This window comes from Serinus canaria, chromosome 8, assembly GCF_022539315.1.
Source record: "Serinus canaria isolate serCan28SL12 chromosome 8, serCan2020, whole genome shotgun sequence".
Lineage (NCBI taxonomy): Eukaryota > Metazoa > Chordata > Aves > Passeriformes > Fringillidae > Serinus > Serinus canaria.
In genome coordinates this window covers 29,055,443-29,070,814 of record NC_066322.1, presented here as the reverse complement: position 1 = coordinate 29,070,814, position 15,372 = coordinate 29,055,443, and the positions used below count along the sequence as shown (strand labels likewise).

At 60.4% G+C, this 15,372-nt stretch overlaps 1 protein-coding gene across 1 annotated transcript; it reads left to right on the top strand.

Annotated features, from left to right (window-relative positions):
* Positions 1-59: 59 nt before the first annotated feature.
* Positions 60-15,280, top strand: KIAA1614 (KIAA1614 ortholog). The gene is given in 11 exon segments (XM_050977451.1): positions 60-5,482; positions 5,485-5,830; positions 7,789-8,397; positions 8,950-9,013; positions 10,159-10,308; positions 10,907-12,140; positions 12,143-12,342; positions 13,016-13,220; positions 13,594-13,706; positions 13,842-14,026; positions 14,299-15,280. Coding segments are annotated over 11 exon segments (3,588 nt in total). The 5' UTR covers positions 60-5,194; the 3' UTR covers positions 14,493-15,280.
* The last annotated feature ends 92 nt before the right edge of the window (positions 15,281-15,372 follow it).

Below are 15,372 nucleotides of genomic sequence, written 5' to 3'. Positions count from 1 at the left end.
TGGGACAGTGCCAAGAGCACACTCAGTTTCTGCTTGGCCCGGTTTTGACTGGTTGAAACCGGACTTTTTAAATCTGATTTTTTGTTGTTGTTGGTTTTTTTTTTTTCAGTTGTTTGGTTTTTTTCCTTCATATCCAGCGCTGAGGCACTGGCTGCACTTGCAGGGAAAGTGCACTTAGAGCAGTATCTTCATTCATGAAGCTACTTTTTAATTTGATGTAACTTTTCTTATAATTTTTTGGAAATATGATGTATCTGTTGCATATAGTTTTCACATTATTTATGAAACTTAACAACCATATGAGAGTGATTTTGAGTCCTGTGCAATGAAGGTTGTAACGGTAAAACAAAGTGGGAATGTAGATCTCCATCTCCAGGGTTATGGGGTGATGGCCCTGCAAATACCCCTTCAGTGAGACAACTTGCACTTCTGTGTACCTTCTCTCTCTTCTTTTATTTCTTTTCGATTTTATTTTAAACCAAAGTTTCTCTTTCTGATATTTTTTTAGTTGCTGCTACTGCTTCTGGGCATGTCTCTCATGCCAGTTCAAAGCCAACTTCTCCATGTGTGAAAGTAGTGCAGATGATCCTAAGGAAAGGAGAGTTGGTTCCCACCAACAGCACAAACCACTGAGCGAGCAAAGGCTTTGGAACTTCATTCTCCAGATCCAAAAGTACTTTTCCAAGCCTTAGGTGTGTCATGAGGGCATCTCAGTCCGAGCAGGGAGCTTTTCAGGAGATCTCCAGCAGCCCAGCAAGGTGGGAGAAGGTGAAGAGGGGACAGTTCTCATGGGACAGAGGGGGTTCATCAGGCTGGGGCTTAGGAGTGGTGGTAAGTTTCAGGGAGCATGGAAAGAACTGTGGTGTGCCCACCTGATGGGGAAGGTGAAGTGGAAAACAGCTCTTCTGTGGCTTCTGGTTTAGCAAAAAGCCTCTGTTGGGCAGTGTCCTGGTCATCTGCCCCTTGACTCATCTCATTGCCCCAGTTTGGGAAGTGGAATGCTTGAGCAGATTTGGGTAATGGACAGCTGAGCAAATCATGTTGGAAGAGAGATGTGAACATGTGAACTCGATGGTCTCGTTGGGCTCCCCTCCTCCTGGGAGGCAGCCATGGAGGCCTCCGAGTCCTGTGGTCCTTCCCTTCCCTTGTTCTCCCTGAGTCTGCAAGGGAAGGGTGAAACTCCTGGAGGAGGATCCTCAGCTGGCTGGTGACAGTTTGGGCAGTAGAATGGCAGCAATCTCTCCTCAGTTGCTGTTTGGTGGTTGTTTCCCTTAATCAGCACCGTGTCCCCCACGGCCAGAATGTTGCATTTCCTCAGTTTGCCTGCTGTACCTCTTGTCCAGAGGAACTGAAGAAGGCAACTTGCTTCTCTTCATTTAGTTGGAAATAGATTAAAACACTTTAAATAGATTAAAACCCCGTTGGGGTGCTGCTCCTCTCATCTCCCTCCATGTGGGGCTGCACTGGTGGGAGCAGAGCTGGATGAGCTGGGGCTGTGCTGTCCATCTCCCCTGGATTCCTCTCTTACCTCCCTTAGGTCAGCTCATACTTTAAACACAGCATTCCCATTCCCATGGAAGTGGAGTCTGGGATATAAAGCCCCTTAAAATATTTCAGCCCCTTAAAGTATTTCAGGCCCTTAAAATATTCCAGGTTCCTAATTAGCACTGGTGCCATGTCCAAGCCACGTGTGGGTACTTGCAGTAGTGGGGAATGGAGCCATCCCTGCCTGGGGAGCTTAGGGGAGGGCAGCTGCACTGGGAGGGAGGCAATCCAAAATTATTTGGATTCATTCAAATCAAGTAACACCACTGGGTGTTACTTAAGCAAAGTGGGGCTTTTTTTTATACAAAGAATCTGAGCTTTAGTGGTAATTATCTTCCTTTCAGAAGGGAATTAAAAATACAGAGAGAAATTGTGAGCAGTTTGGTCTAGTGGAGGGTGTCCCTGCCCTAGGCAGGGGGTTGGAACTATATGGTCCTTGAGGTCACTTCCAACCCAAACCATTCCATGGTTCTGTGATTTGGAAGTGATGCCAGTCCCCTGAGAGCACCCTGCCTTCCTCAGCTGGGCTGGGGAGGGCGGGGCATGGCTGGGTGGCCTGTGTCCATCTGTCCATCCTGCAATTGCACTGTCCCACCCTCGGCTTCCCAACGTGACAGGGTGGGTCGGGTTGCAAGTGATTAAATTCTTACACTGTAGTTTACCCAAATCCTTATGGGAAGCAAGAATTCAGTGTGTCCATCTGCTCTGCTCCTTGCTCTGCTCTTTCTCTTCCTTTTTTCTGTCTTTGCTGGCAGGAGAAGTAAGGAGAGTAAAAAAAAAAAAAAAAAAAAAGGGAGGTAGCATGCTATGAGGAGCAAACATGATCTCCTAAAATAAAACATGGTCCCTTTTGGCAGTGAAGATGCTGTCTCTGGGGAAAGCAGCCTGAATTCCCAGAAGTGTGGCTTTTAAAGGCTCCTAGCTCCCAGCTCTGCATCTGCCTGTTCCCTCCCTCCCTGAGATTTCTGAGAAATCAGGCGTGCAGATTCCTCCTGAGAGCGAGCACTAAAGCCAGGATAGCTCCACGTCTACAGGAACATCTGGCCAATAAAGGGAGACCTAATGAAGCAGAACAGATGGTGAGAGAAAATAGCCCTGTCCCTCCTTGGGAGCAGCAGGAGCCAGGGCAGTGGGGACATTCCCAGAGTGGCTTCATTTCCTGAGCTGGGCTTTGCTCATGGGTGCTTGAGAGAGAGAGAGAGCAGCAGGGTGGCAGTCCAGAAGGACAAAGCAACGTTAAAAGGAGATGGGGGTGAGGGGTTTTTCCACTGCTTTAGTTGTTGGCATGCAGCTGGGTGGGAGGTGGAAGCTGAGGAAGTTTTTAAGCCGTGGATTTCAGATGCTGGGCTGTGCCTCGCGATTCAGTGGAGGTTGGATTGCACAGCTCTCAGGATGGTGTGGAGCTGCTTTGGTCTGGTGAAAGCCATGGATGGTGCAGTCTAGGGAGAGGAGATGCCACACTGTGGCATTTGTGACTTTTGGAGATTCACTTGGAACTTGCTTCTCCATGCTGATTCCCTCCAGTTTTCCATCCTGCTGCTCCTCTGGGGATTTTGAGGGTGAGGTGTTGCAGCATCCAGAGTTTATTTGCTGGCTGGGGTTCCCTGTGTGGCTTTGGGACAAGTGTCACCAGAAACACCAGGTCCCTGTGCTTGGGCAGGGCAATGCCATGTGCCATGGGTGTGCTCCCGACAGGACAGCAGGGCAGGATTGGGATCTTTGGACTCAGTAAGCAGGAGTGGTTGCTCTCCAGTGAGAACTGATGCTGTCCCACCACATTTTAAAAGAAATGCATTTGCAGCATTCCTGGCTGCAGCCTTTTTGTATCCAGTAAGCTCCTACCTCTCTCATCTAGGTTTATTCCCAAAGCCAGCTGGTGTTCATCCTGCACCTTTCCCAACCCTGGCCCTCCTCGTTCTCTCAGTGTCTTTGATTCTTGGAATCTGTTTGATTCCAATGAAAGGGGTCAACTGGCAGCAGCTTTCAGCATGAACATCCTGGAATGGGAGAGATCTCTGGTGGAAATCTCAGCAGAGCTGAATCCTGCTGCTCCTACTCCCCTCAAAACGCTTGTGCTGCTCGTTCTGCCCCTGCACTGGTGCTCAGCTGCAAGGCTAGTGGGGCAGACAGGGAGGGAAAGCAGCTTCTGCTTCAGGAGACAACAATCCCTGGGGATTCACTTCCAACGAGCAGTGGGGACAGCGTGAAGCCTTTGCTGTGTTTTGAGCGGGGATTTGGCCTTGTCCTGCAGGGATGCTGCCCTGCTCTGCTCGCTGGGCTGCAGGGGCCGTGTCCCCAGCGTCAGGCCACGTGCTGGGAAGTGTCCTGGGGCTGGGACGTGGCTTGGCAAGCTGGGGACACAAAAGCCATTTTGCTCACATGCTGCATCCCAGCTCCGTGTCCTCCGTCCTCTCCTCCACCCTTCTGCTTTGCACTCGCAGGGGGAAGGTGATCTTCTGCCTTAAACTTTATTATTATTTTTTTTAATTTAAGTTTTTATTCCAGAAGGCAATCGGATTGTTTTGTCTCCTTGGAAAAGAGGGGCTGGGGCTCCTGGGGGAAGAGTGGGAAATCCCTAGGGTACCTCTGCAGCAGTCACGGCTGGGCTCAGTGGCTGTCACCTCATCAAACCTTGCCTCCTTTTCATTGCCCCAATCTCAAACTCTGCACCTTGGGGCGAGTGTCCCCTGCTGCCACCGTGGGCTAAACTGCTGTGTCGCCATCCCTGGGGGCTTCGATCCCTGCTACAACAGCCCGGAGGAGGAGAGGGAAGGGACACGGCACGGGAAGCTCCCCGATGCTGACACCCAGCCCTGCCTCCCGGTGGGAGCCAAAGGCTGCCCTGGCCCGGGCAAGAGGCACCGCCCCCGCCTGGCACGGTGCCCTGCGGCCTGACAGTCCCTCAAGCTCTGTAAACCAAATTGCAAACTCTTCACTCCAGAGGAGAAATTGGGCATCCTGGTAGAAGTTGCCATGACCTCTCCATCCCGTAGGTCCTCGTGGCCAAGGGTGGGCGCTCGGGAGGGGCCCGGAGTGGAAATGCCAAAGTTCCTCCCGGGCCCCGCTGCCGCCTTCCTCTCCCCCTCCCCCATGTGTTGGTCTAAATGATCTTTCTATGAAGCCCTGTAGATGTCAAAAGTAATTATGGAGTGTGAATAGTCCTCTGTGGGTGCTTTCTTTCTTCCCCTCTCCTTTCTCTTTTGCTATCCCCTTCTCCACTCTTCTGTTTTGGCTCAGTGGAAAAGGTGAGGACAAAGAATTGCCGCTTGCTTGGACTCATGATGTATCTGTGACTGCGCTATTAGCTGTCTCCTCCTCCTTCCTCCCCAAATGGATATAATTTTTGAAGTGTGGAATTCCCTTCTTGATAAGTAGGTTTAAAAAAAAAATACTGCACAATGTGATACTGTTTCATAGTTTCTAGGTGGTTGTATACAGCAAAGTTACTGTGATTGTGTTTTTTCAAAGGAAAAAGTGATTGGTTAAGAAATCTGTCCTTTTTTCATTATTACAAGCTCTTTGTTTTCCAATGATCTGATGGCTCTTTTGTCCCTGGTCTGTGTGTGTGTCTTCCCAAGTCCCACCCCTGTGCTGCATCCACCCACGGAGCATTGGCTCCTGCTGCTCCTGCTCTCTTGGGAGCTGGGGGATGTCGCTGGAGGTGGAGGACATCCCTGTCCTGGGAGGAGGTGGAGGTGCCTGCAGGAGGGAGATGTCTGCAGAGGGGTTGGTGGGGCTCACAGGAAGCAGCCCACATTTCCCCCAGCACCAGCCCAGCTCACACCCCACATGCCAGGGGCTGGTGCTGGAGGAAGGCTCCTGCCCAGACTGTGCTGTGCCGGCCAAACGCTTGTGGTCCTTTTGGGAGCCTTTGGTTGCCTCTCTGCAGCTGATCCCCAGTCCAGGGTGGTGTCCTGCCAGCACAGTGCATGACCAGAGGCTGAGCAGCCCAGCCCTGGGTTGTCTGGGGTCTGTGCTTTTATTTTGCTCTTTAAATCTCTTCGTTGCCTCTTGCAATCAATCTCCCTCCAGAAGAGAGCCCAGAGCCTTGAAATCACTCTAAGCCTGTTGCTGCTCACAGCAGCCACTTCCCGGAGGTTTAATCCCAGCCACGGCTCCCTGCTGGCATTCCTGGCTGGTGGCAAGAGCCTGGCTGGTGGCAGGAACCCTCCTGCTGCCCTTGCCTTGGCACCTCACCCCAGCTCCATGGGGACACCTCCCGGGCGTGTGTCACCTCCAGAGCCCAGGCAAAGGAGCCAGGATCGCTTTCTGGAATGGCCTGCAGGTAAGGATGGGTCCTGGTGTCACAGGGGAGGTTGGACACAATGTTGGGGGACAGGGTGAGGGTGGTTCCTCTGCCCTGGGCTCTGCCACACAGAGCTCTCAGCTGGCCCTTCCTGCCTGCAAGCAGCCAAGTGAAGATGCTCAGTCTGTCCCACACAGAGCTACCCCTGTTGCCAGCCCCCGTGGGGAAGGAAGTCCCTGAGCTCAGGTTTGGCTGTGATGAGAAGCCCAGGGCCACCGGGGTGGCTGGGGACATTTTAAGAAGATAAAAGTGATTTCTTGCTGCTCGTGCTGGCAGGGGCCGGTGCGGCCAGAGCCAGGAGGATTAAAACAATTTCATAATCCTGGTGATTTCCTTTTGATCGGGATTATGAAACCAATCACGAATATCAAAAGCCACTGCTAAAAGCGGCAGCCGGAGCGGGGCCGGGACGCTCTGGGCCCCCTCAGAGCCCCGGTGCCCCCGGGACGGCAGCCCTGGCACCTGCAGGTAAGCGCTGCCCACCCGGGACCCTCGTCCTGCGCGGGGGGACCTCGGGGGAGGGGGCAGGATGGGGGGGTAGGTGCGGTGGGCAGGCACGTGTGGCACGCCGGATTTGGGGGCTAAGGATGTGTACGGATGCACCCAGCTCGGCTCCCACCGCCCTCCTCCCTGGAAATGCCACGGCCCTGGCTCGCCGTGGGTCCAAGCAGGATTTGGCTTCAGGGAAGCAGGAGAATTGAGCACAGCTGCAAACGTGTGATGCTCGCAGGAAGGCGCCGAGGGCCGGCGGGCCCCGTGCGGCGGGGACCTGAGGGACAGCCCCCCCCGGCCGCGGGGCAGCGCCCGGCTTCGCTCCGCAGCCCACACAAAGGACATTTCTGAGGGAGGGCCAGGGCAGGATCCCTCCGTCCCGGACCGCTGGGTTCCCTCCTGTGGCGTTCCCTGGGGGGCAGCGCGGGGCCAGGCCCTGTCCCCAGCGTGGCGGTGGCCGTGCGGGGACCGGGCGGTCCCGGGCCGGCTTTGGCCGGGTGTGCGGAGAGGAGAAGGAGGAGGAGGAGGAGGAGGAGGAGGAGGCGGCCGGGGCGGGAGGCAGGGCCAGCCACGGCCCCACAGCCCAGCCAAGCGGCTGAGCTCGGGCTCGGCTGGAGGGGCTGGGATTTGCTGGTTTGGCCTTTTTTTTTTTTTAATTTCTTTTTTTCCCTCCCCTGCTTCCTTCCCTTCTTCCGCTTTCTTTCTCCTTCTTCCCAGCCCTCTCCCGATGCCGCTCCGGGGGTAAGGACAGCCCTCGCATCCCGCCCGTGGCCCCGTCCCGCTCAGCCCGGGGCAGTGAGGGGCTGCGGGGCGGCGATGGGGCCCGGGGGTGCCACGGGGATGCTCCTGCAGCCCCGGCCACGGGGGAAGATCCTCCACGGCCACCACAGGGACGGGATGGGACGGGATGCACCAGCGGGGTGCAGGAGGGCAGCGGCTCCTCGGTGCCCCCGGGCAGGCGAGGCGGGCGCAGGAGGAGTGCCACGTGTGGCCCCGGGGGCCGGGGCGGAGCAGGGGCTGGCTCTGTCTGGTGACATCTTCGGCGAGTTGTCGCCGGGAGGGATTTGTGTTCCGCGGAGTTTTGGGGCCCGGGTTTAGCTCAGGACCTGTCATTTCCCTCCGGGCCTTCTTGCGGGGTGCCCCAGGGAACCCGGAACAGTGTGGGTGGGCACTGGCGCTGCGCAGCCCCTGGCCACCCGTTTTGGGGAGCCACCGATCCCTCATTGCTGCCCCATTCCCCGCTGCTCCACAGTGATGCTGGCAGAGTGCACGGGGCGGATGGGTGGCCTCGTGCTGTGTCACCTCTATGTCCCCATCCTCTCCAGCCACACGCCGGTGGCATTGCCGGCATTGCGTGCATTTACCCCCCAGGGCAGGTAGGGTGATGCCCTTTGTGGGTGGGCGAGAGCAGTGCAGGGATCATTCCCTGGGTTTTATCCCCGCAGGAATCATGGAGGGGAGCCCTCCCGCTGAGGCTCGGCGCCTGCCGCGGCCCCCCAAGCAGCACCCGCAGGGCGGCCGCAGCCCTGCCCCGCCGGAGCGCCCCGAGCCCGCCCGCGGCCCCCACGCCGTCCTGGAGGGCAAGGTGAAGGCGCTGAAGGAGAAGCGGGCCGGGCGGCCCGGGACCCCCGCGGCTGCCCCCGAGCGCCTTTCGCCCAAGAAGCCGCGGCCCCGGCGGGGGAAGGCAGAGGTGGAGCCGCGGATTCAGCTCCGCACCTACCTGACGGACGGGCTGCTGGACGGGGGCGAGCCCGAGCCTGGCAGCGCCCCCGCAGCCCGCGGCGGCACTCCGGGGCTCTGGAGGGTCCCGGCAGCCAGGGGAGATGTGCCGGGCGGCCCCGAGCTGCCACCGGACAAGGGCAGCAGGTCGTGGCACTGTGCCTCCCTCCAGGAGAGGCCCTCCCTGGATGAAGAGGCCCGGAGCCCGCGGCGGGACCGGGGGCGTCCCTCCGTGCCCGCCCCCGCGGCCGAGAGCTGGGAGAGGCTCTCGCTGGCTGAGCGGGTGGAGAGGAACCGGCAGCTGCTGCAGGAGGTGCTGGGCCTTGCCGCTCCCGGTGGGTGTTTTGGGAAGGTGGTGGCTCGCTCAGGACAGCTGGGGGAAGTGGGAGGGAAAACCTTTGGGATGACTGGAGTCCTCAGGGCCAGCCTCCAGCCTCCCACGCTGCAGGTGCAGCTCCCTGCTGCCTCACATCCCGGGGCTGCCCCATCCCCTGCACCGGCAGTAGGAGGTGCTCATGGGTGATACCTGTCAGTCCCCTCTGGTGTCCTGGTGAGGAATTTCACTGCTGGAAGCAAGAGCAAGAAAATTTTGGGGATGCACCAGGTCTGTGGGCATCACTGTCCCTTTGCAAGCTGCCACCAGAACAGAGAATAAATTTCTCCTTTGATAGAATCTTCCCCAATGACCCCATGCCCCCATCCCCACAGTCCCACACCTACAGCCAGGTGCTGTTGCCCCACCTTCCACTCCTTTGGGATCTCCCAGAGGCAAATATCTGGGAAAGCCCTGTGGAGGGTGGTGGGATGGGATTATATGGGGGGTGCTATCAAGAGAATGGGGGCTGCCAGCCAACCAGGCTAATGCTTTGTCCTGTCCTGCATTTCAGAGGTGCCAGCGAGCGATGGGGACTGGGACTCGGGGGTTTCGCTGCAGGACGCTGAGGGCTGCAGGTAGGTCAGTCCCAGCGTGGCAGAAATGGACATTTCCTTCTTTCCCACTCCCCAGTCTTGTATTTTAAATGCACCTGCTGAGGCAGCTCCAGGGAAGGGCTGTGGGGCAACTGGTGAGGGAGCGTGGCTGGGCCCCAGCGATGCTTCAGTGGGACAAGGGACAGGAGCTGGGTGTCCCCTGGTGTCTGAGCTCAGGACATCCCTGCCAGGATGCCAGGGCAGGAAGGGAACTGGGGAAGAGGATGGGACAGAAATTTGCTCCAGGTGCTTAAGAGGATCGAGGCAGCAGGATTGTGTAATCTTGTTGGGCTAATGAAAAACCTTACAGGTATGGACTAAAAATAAGGAGGTGGCACAGGCAGGTGAGAGGCTGGGGGTGCAAAGGGCAGAACAGTGAGTGGGGAAAGACCCTCCCAGTCTCGTGGTCACTGCCTCTGCTCTGCTCTGGCAGCTGGATCAGGGATGGGGGTGCAAGGTAGAGCGGGGATGCAGCACCTCCTGTGGGCAGGGCAGCCAAAGCCTGGGGGAGGTCTGGGCCTCCCGTGCTGCTGCTGGGGGGGGGTGGCCTGTGCCTACCGTGCTGCACTGAAGAGGTTAAGGCCAGGCTTCCCGAGGAGGCTGCCTGAGCTGATTATTTTAATCAGGAGGATTAGGGCCATGGCCAACCAGGAAGGCAGTGGTGCAGCAGGGAGAGCTGTCAGGTCCCTCACCCTGCACTCAGAGGGGGCTGGGGTTGCGGGGAAAGACCCCCTGCAATGGGAAGGGAAGGCAGCCAGACAATCAGGTCAGGGGGCCGCCCCAAACCTCCCTGCCTCCCCACTGCCGCGGGATTTACACTGGCGGGGATGGGAAGTGGTGCCTGCCTCCGTTTCCCTGTCCACCTGCGGGATGCCCGTGGCACAAAGCAATGGCTCGGCCGAGCCTGTGCCAGAGCTGGGTGGGTGCTGAGCCTGCCCCAAAGTCTCACCTGGCACACCGGGGGTACAGGGTGCCCTACGGGCCATCCCCCGGCGCGGCCGCCAGCCCGCCCCCGAGTGGCAGCCAAGCCCCGCTTTCCCTGGGCAGGGCAGCCTCGCCGTCACTGTTAAAGCACGTCTAATCCCTGTTATTTTTTCCTAATCCCGCTGCCCGCTGCGGGGCCGCAGGGCCTTTGTGGCCGGGCAGGAGCTGGAGCTGAGCCCGCGGCACGAGCAGGCCAAGCAGCTGCTGCAGCGCGCCCGCATGAAGGCCCGCACGAACCCGCTGCGCGCCAGCCACGACATCCTCCTGCTGCCCAGCGCCGTCGCGCAGCCCAGGTCAGTGCCACCTCCCTGCCCCACGGTGTTCCCAGGCCCGCAGCCGGGTTTGGGGCACATCCACACGGGGTTTGGAGCGGGCACATGTGTGCGGGCAGGCGTGCGGAGCCGGGGGCTGAGCCTCATACCCGGGATGTGCCCGGCCCCTTCGCAGCGCGGTGTTCGGGAGGCGTTTGGGAGTTAATTGTGGTTTGTGATCGCACGGAAGTATCAGTGCTGGGAGGGTGGCGTTTCCCCGCTGATGGGGAATGTTTTCCCGGGCTAGACTCGCTGCTGGAGGCTGGACCACAGCGGCGTCTCGCCAGGTCATGTGCGATGTGGTGTTCCCGGAATGATTAACCACGCACCTCGGGCAGGGAAGGGGCGATGGAGGTCGAGCCGTGGCAGCAGGGAGGTGCCGGAGCCCCTCCGAATTTCAGCTTCGGGCTGGAGGGAAGCGGGGCCGTGCACAGCCGGGGAGCACCGGGCGGACTTCCCTCCTTGCGCTGGGTTTTGCACTTTCCTCCTTTTGCACTGGGTTTTCCCCCTCCCGCCCTGCTTTCCCAGGGTTGCCGAGCAGCTCGCCTGCAGGGCGTCCGTCTGTCTGTCCCCATGGCAGGGAGCCCGGCGGGAGGCCGAGCGTCGCCCCGCGGGACGGCGGGAGCCTGAGCGACTCGTCCAGCGGGGAGTCGAGCTGCGGGCGGCCGCGGCGGCCGCGGGGACCGTCCCCGTCCCGCGTCCGCTTCGAGGACGAGTCGGCCCGGGACGCCGAGGTGCGGTACCTGGAGCGGCTGCAGCTGCGGCACCGGCGGGCGCTGGGCTCGGCCATCGCCTCGCCGGAGCCGGCCGGCAGCAGGCAGCCGGGGGACGGTGCCGGCCAGCCCAAAACCCGCGGTGGCGACCTCGTGGCCGGGGGCAAGTGCAGCGCCTGCGGCTCCTTCCTTGGTGCTGCCGCCGGCCGGGGCACGGACGCGCAAGCTGCCCCCGACCTGGCCAAAAGTAGCCCTGCGGCGCAAAGAAGCGTCCCAGGGGATAGCAGAGGGCCGAGCGCTGTCCAGACAGAGCCTAAAATCAGGCCTCTGGGCCCAGGAGGGTCCCCGCTGTGGATCCTGCCCTCCCGGCAGCGCATCCACACCGAGAAGATCAAGGAGACCTACATCGGGGATGTCACCTATATCGACGAGGTGGACTCGGCCCTGGAGAGCACCGACACCTCCGACGGCTGCCGGACGGACAGCGAGGAGGCCGGACCCCGCAGCCCCCACCTGCGGGGCCACCGGGACCCCCGCACTCGCGGGCACAGAACTCCCCGCGCTGCCCCGCAGCCTGAGCCGAGGGCCAGGAAGGGGACGTGTGCGGCCAGCGGCGGTCCCGAGGACGGGGACTCGGGTCCGGGGCCTGCTTGCCCCCCACCACCGGAAAGAACCAGCAGCCGGGAAGATGGGGAACCCCATCGACATCCGGGGGGCAGCAGCAAGGGAGTGGGGAACACAGCTCGCCCCCCGCAGCAGCCCAGTGAGCCCCTGGAGCCTTCCTCGCAGCTGAGGACCAGCACCCCCATCCCAGGCACCCACGTCCCTGCACCCCCTCCTACCAAGAAGGCCTGCGCCCAGGTGCCTTGCAGGAAAGCGCTGTACTCCAACAGCAGCCGCCAGGCGCCGAGCCAAGGAGTCCGGGGCCCGGAGCCGGATGCTGGCAGCGCAGCCCCACCGCAGCCCCGGGGCACGGCGGGGCCGGCCGAGCGGCGGAGTCCCTGCAGCCCCCGGTGGCTTCCGGGGAGCCCACTCCGTGCCTTGTCCACCAACAATTGCAACAACACCCACAGGCAGGACGCCCCGGGGGCGGGCAGAGGTAAGAGACGCACACATGGGGTGCTGGGGTATCCCCAATGAAACAGGCGTGTGACTGTGTCTCTGTGGTTGCAGGGACACTGTCACAGCCCGCTGGCAGCCCTGTCACCTCCGTGCCCCCGGAGGCTGCTCATCCTGCAGGGGAAGGTGCTGGGATATCGAAGGCGCAGCCACAGCAGCACCCGGCCGGGAGTGCTGCAGACGGGTGAGTGAGCACGGGCAGCCCTGGCATCCCTCCTGGGCACTGCAGGATGCTGCTGGGTTGAGCTCCCTGGCTCCACAAACCTCCCAGAAACCACAATATGGGAGTTACAATGTGCCCGTATGTTGCTGTGGGTTTGGGGGAGCTGCGTTTCCCCACATCTGGTTCTGCCAGGGATGTTGGAGCAGATGTGACAGAGGTGTTTCGCTGGTGTCGGGTTCTTCCCTTTTGAGGAAAATCTGCTGCCTTGGTGCTTTCCAAGTGCACTCCTACCAGCCCTGTGCCTGGCACTGCATGTCAGCCTGGCAGGAGAGTTCCAAGGTGGTGCTGGGTCCTCTGAGCCCGTTGGCAGGATGTGATCCCTTGGGGCAGAGCCGGGGACTTCTGAGATGTGTTAAACCCCTGAAATAACGGAGAAAACAAGGAGGGAGCCCAGGTCACTCTGGGTAGTGACCAATTGTGTGTGCTGGGTCACTGCTGCGGGGAGGCAGCTGCCCCCGATCTCACTGTGCACCCTGATCTCACCGTGCACCCCGATCTCACTGTGTGCCCCGATCTCACCGTGCTGCAGCTCTCGAGGCTGCCAAGGCGAGTGTAGGATGCACCCCCAGCCAGAGGCAGCTGCAGGTCCTGCAGACACTCTGTGTGACCGCCACGCCTCTCCTCCTCCACCCAGGGAGCCGGGGCGGCCAGTGAGCCGCAAGGGCAGCAGCGCTTCGGCGTCGGGGCTGAAGAAGCTCCTGTGCAGCCTGAGCCAGAGCACCAAGCAGCGCCTGGGCCGCTTCCGCTGCTACAGCATGGAGCAGCTCCCGGCCCCTGGCGGCTCCCCGCAGGGCAGCCCCGGCGTCAAGAAGTCACCGTCCCTGCAGTCCCTGCAGCTGGTGAGCTTGGACATGTGGGGGGTGCCCATGAGGAGTCTGGGGTGGCACAAGGGGAAGGATACTGGACTGGGATGAAGTGTTCCTGAGGATGGATTTGTGGCTCGGGCGGTCCTGGAGGGGGCATGGGGGGATGTGCCACCCCAAACTTGCTGCGTTTGAAAAGCTCAGAGCCAGCTGGGAAATCGAAGGGGGAAGGAGGGAGAGAGCGGTGGCAGTGGAAGAGCAGATATGATCCTCCCTCCTCAGCAGTGAGCTGGGGAGTGCTCCACAGGGGCAGGATGTCCCAGTTCCTCCTCTCCCTCGGCACATCAGTGGGTGAAGCACTGCGGTGCTGCACAGTTTGTCCCCATCTCAGCCAGGTGTTTCTCCCCAGGTGTCACCCTTCTGCCAGCCCCAAAAAGCTGCCTCTATCCAGAGCCTGCATCCCCAGCTGGGGAAGGCACCTCGTGCCAGTGCCTACCTCCTGCCCCAGACCACGGCTGACAGGTAGGATGGGGCCGGGCACATCCCTGCAGTGCCCAGGATGCTGTTCTGGCGTGCTCGTGCTGTGGTAGCTCAGTATTGCCAGGGGCTGTGGCAGCTTCCCCTGTCCGCACTCAGCTGTGTTCCCTCTCCCCACAGGAAGGGGGGCTCAGGGCCGCAGCGCTCGCTGAGCGTGGAGGACATCGGGGCGCCCGGCCAGCTGCGCGCGGTGGGGCGCGTGGTCCAGGTGTTCCCTGATGGCACCAGCCAGCTGGAGCTGCAGCGACCCCCCCACGGCGCCTTCGGCTTCTCCGTCACCTCCGGACACGGCCGGCCCGACACAGGTACTGTGGGATATCCCAAAGCTTTGGCACACTGTCATCCCTCCAGTGGGCTCCCGTCCCACTCCAGGGGCGAGCTTGGGCACGGGTGCAGGGGATTGCTCCACTGCTGCTGAGGAGATGCAGGAGGGGGGACGCCGCCATGCGTGGCTTTGGCCACGCACAATCCCGCGTGTCCGTCAGCTTGGGACACCAAGCCCACGCCAAAGGCCATTTATGACAGGTTTGTCTCAGTGCAGCCCCTGGGCTCTCACCCACACCTGTTCCATCCGCAGGCATCTACGTGCAGGAGATGGCGGATGCTGGCACGGCCAAGCTCTACGCGGGGCTCCTGGGCGTGGGGGACGAGATCCTGCAGGTGAACGGCGTGGCTGTCTCGGGGCTGGGGCTGGCCCAGCTCCGGCAGCTGCTGCTGCGGGCTGACAGCCTGTCCCTGCGCGTGCTGCGGCACCGCCCCGCGCCACGCTAGACCCGGCATGGCTCCTGCCAGAGGAGGAGGATGTCCCAGTGATGGGAGAAGGACGATGTCCCACTCACGTCCCAGGATGCTGCAGAATGGCATGGCATGGAACAAGCTGCCTCGCAGTGCCATGACCTGCCTGGCTCCACTGCAGTGGCTTTCCTTGTCCCCATGGGAGAGAGTGTGGGACCAAGGACCTCCCAGAGTCTCCAGGAGCTGCCCAGGTGTGAGGGACAGGGGACAGCCTGGCCCCAACAGAGCTGGGTGAGTCTGTCCTGCTGGGCACTAGGGTGACCAGCATGGGGACACCCCATCTCTGTGACCCTGGGAGACAGAGGGCTTCCTGCCAGCACTGCCACCTTGTGCTGGACGGCTGGTGAGGTTTTTTAAAATTATTTCAAACTGAAACCCAAAAATACATCTCTGCAATAACTAAACAGTGCCCTTGGCTTGTGGCATGGAGGAGCTGGGGTGGTGCTTGTTTTCCCATGGACCTGCTGCTCCACCAGTCACCTCCTGACCATGCTGGGGTGCTGGGGGGCCCTGGGCAGGTAGGTGGGGGGCTCAGCCACCTGCAGGGCTCCTTGGAGATTTTGAGGGGTTCTTTTTTCCAGCCATGGAAGGCAAAACACATCCTTGGAGTGTCTCCAGCAGCAATGGCTGCTCTCTGCACGGTGGTGCTCCACATCTGGGTACAGCTGTCTGCAGCATTCCCACATCTGGGCACAGCTGCCCACAATGCTGAGGTGACCCCAGAAACTGCAGATGCTGTTTATGCCTCAAAAACCAGGATGGTGATGCCTGGCAAATGCTGGTGGGAGAGCTTTTCCCACTCCCTGGTGCTAGGAGACCCCGAGTTTGTCTCGGGAGCATGAGTCAGGCAAGGAGG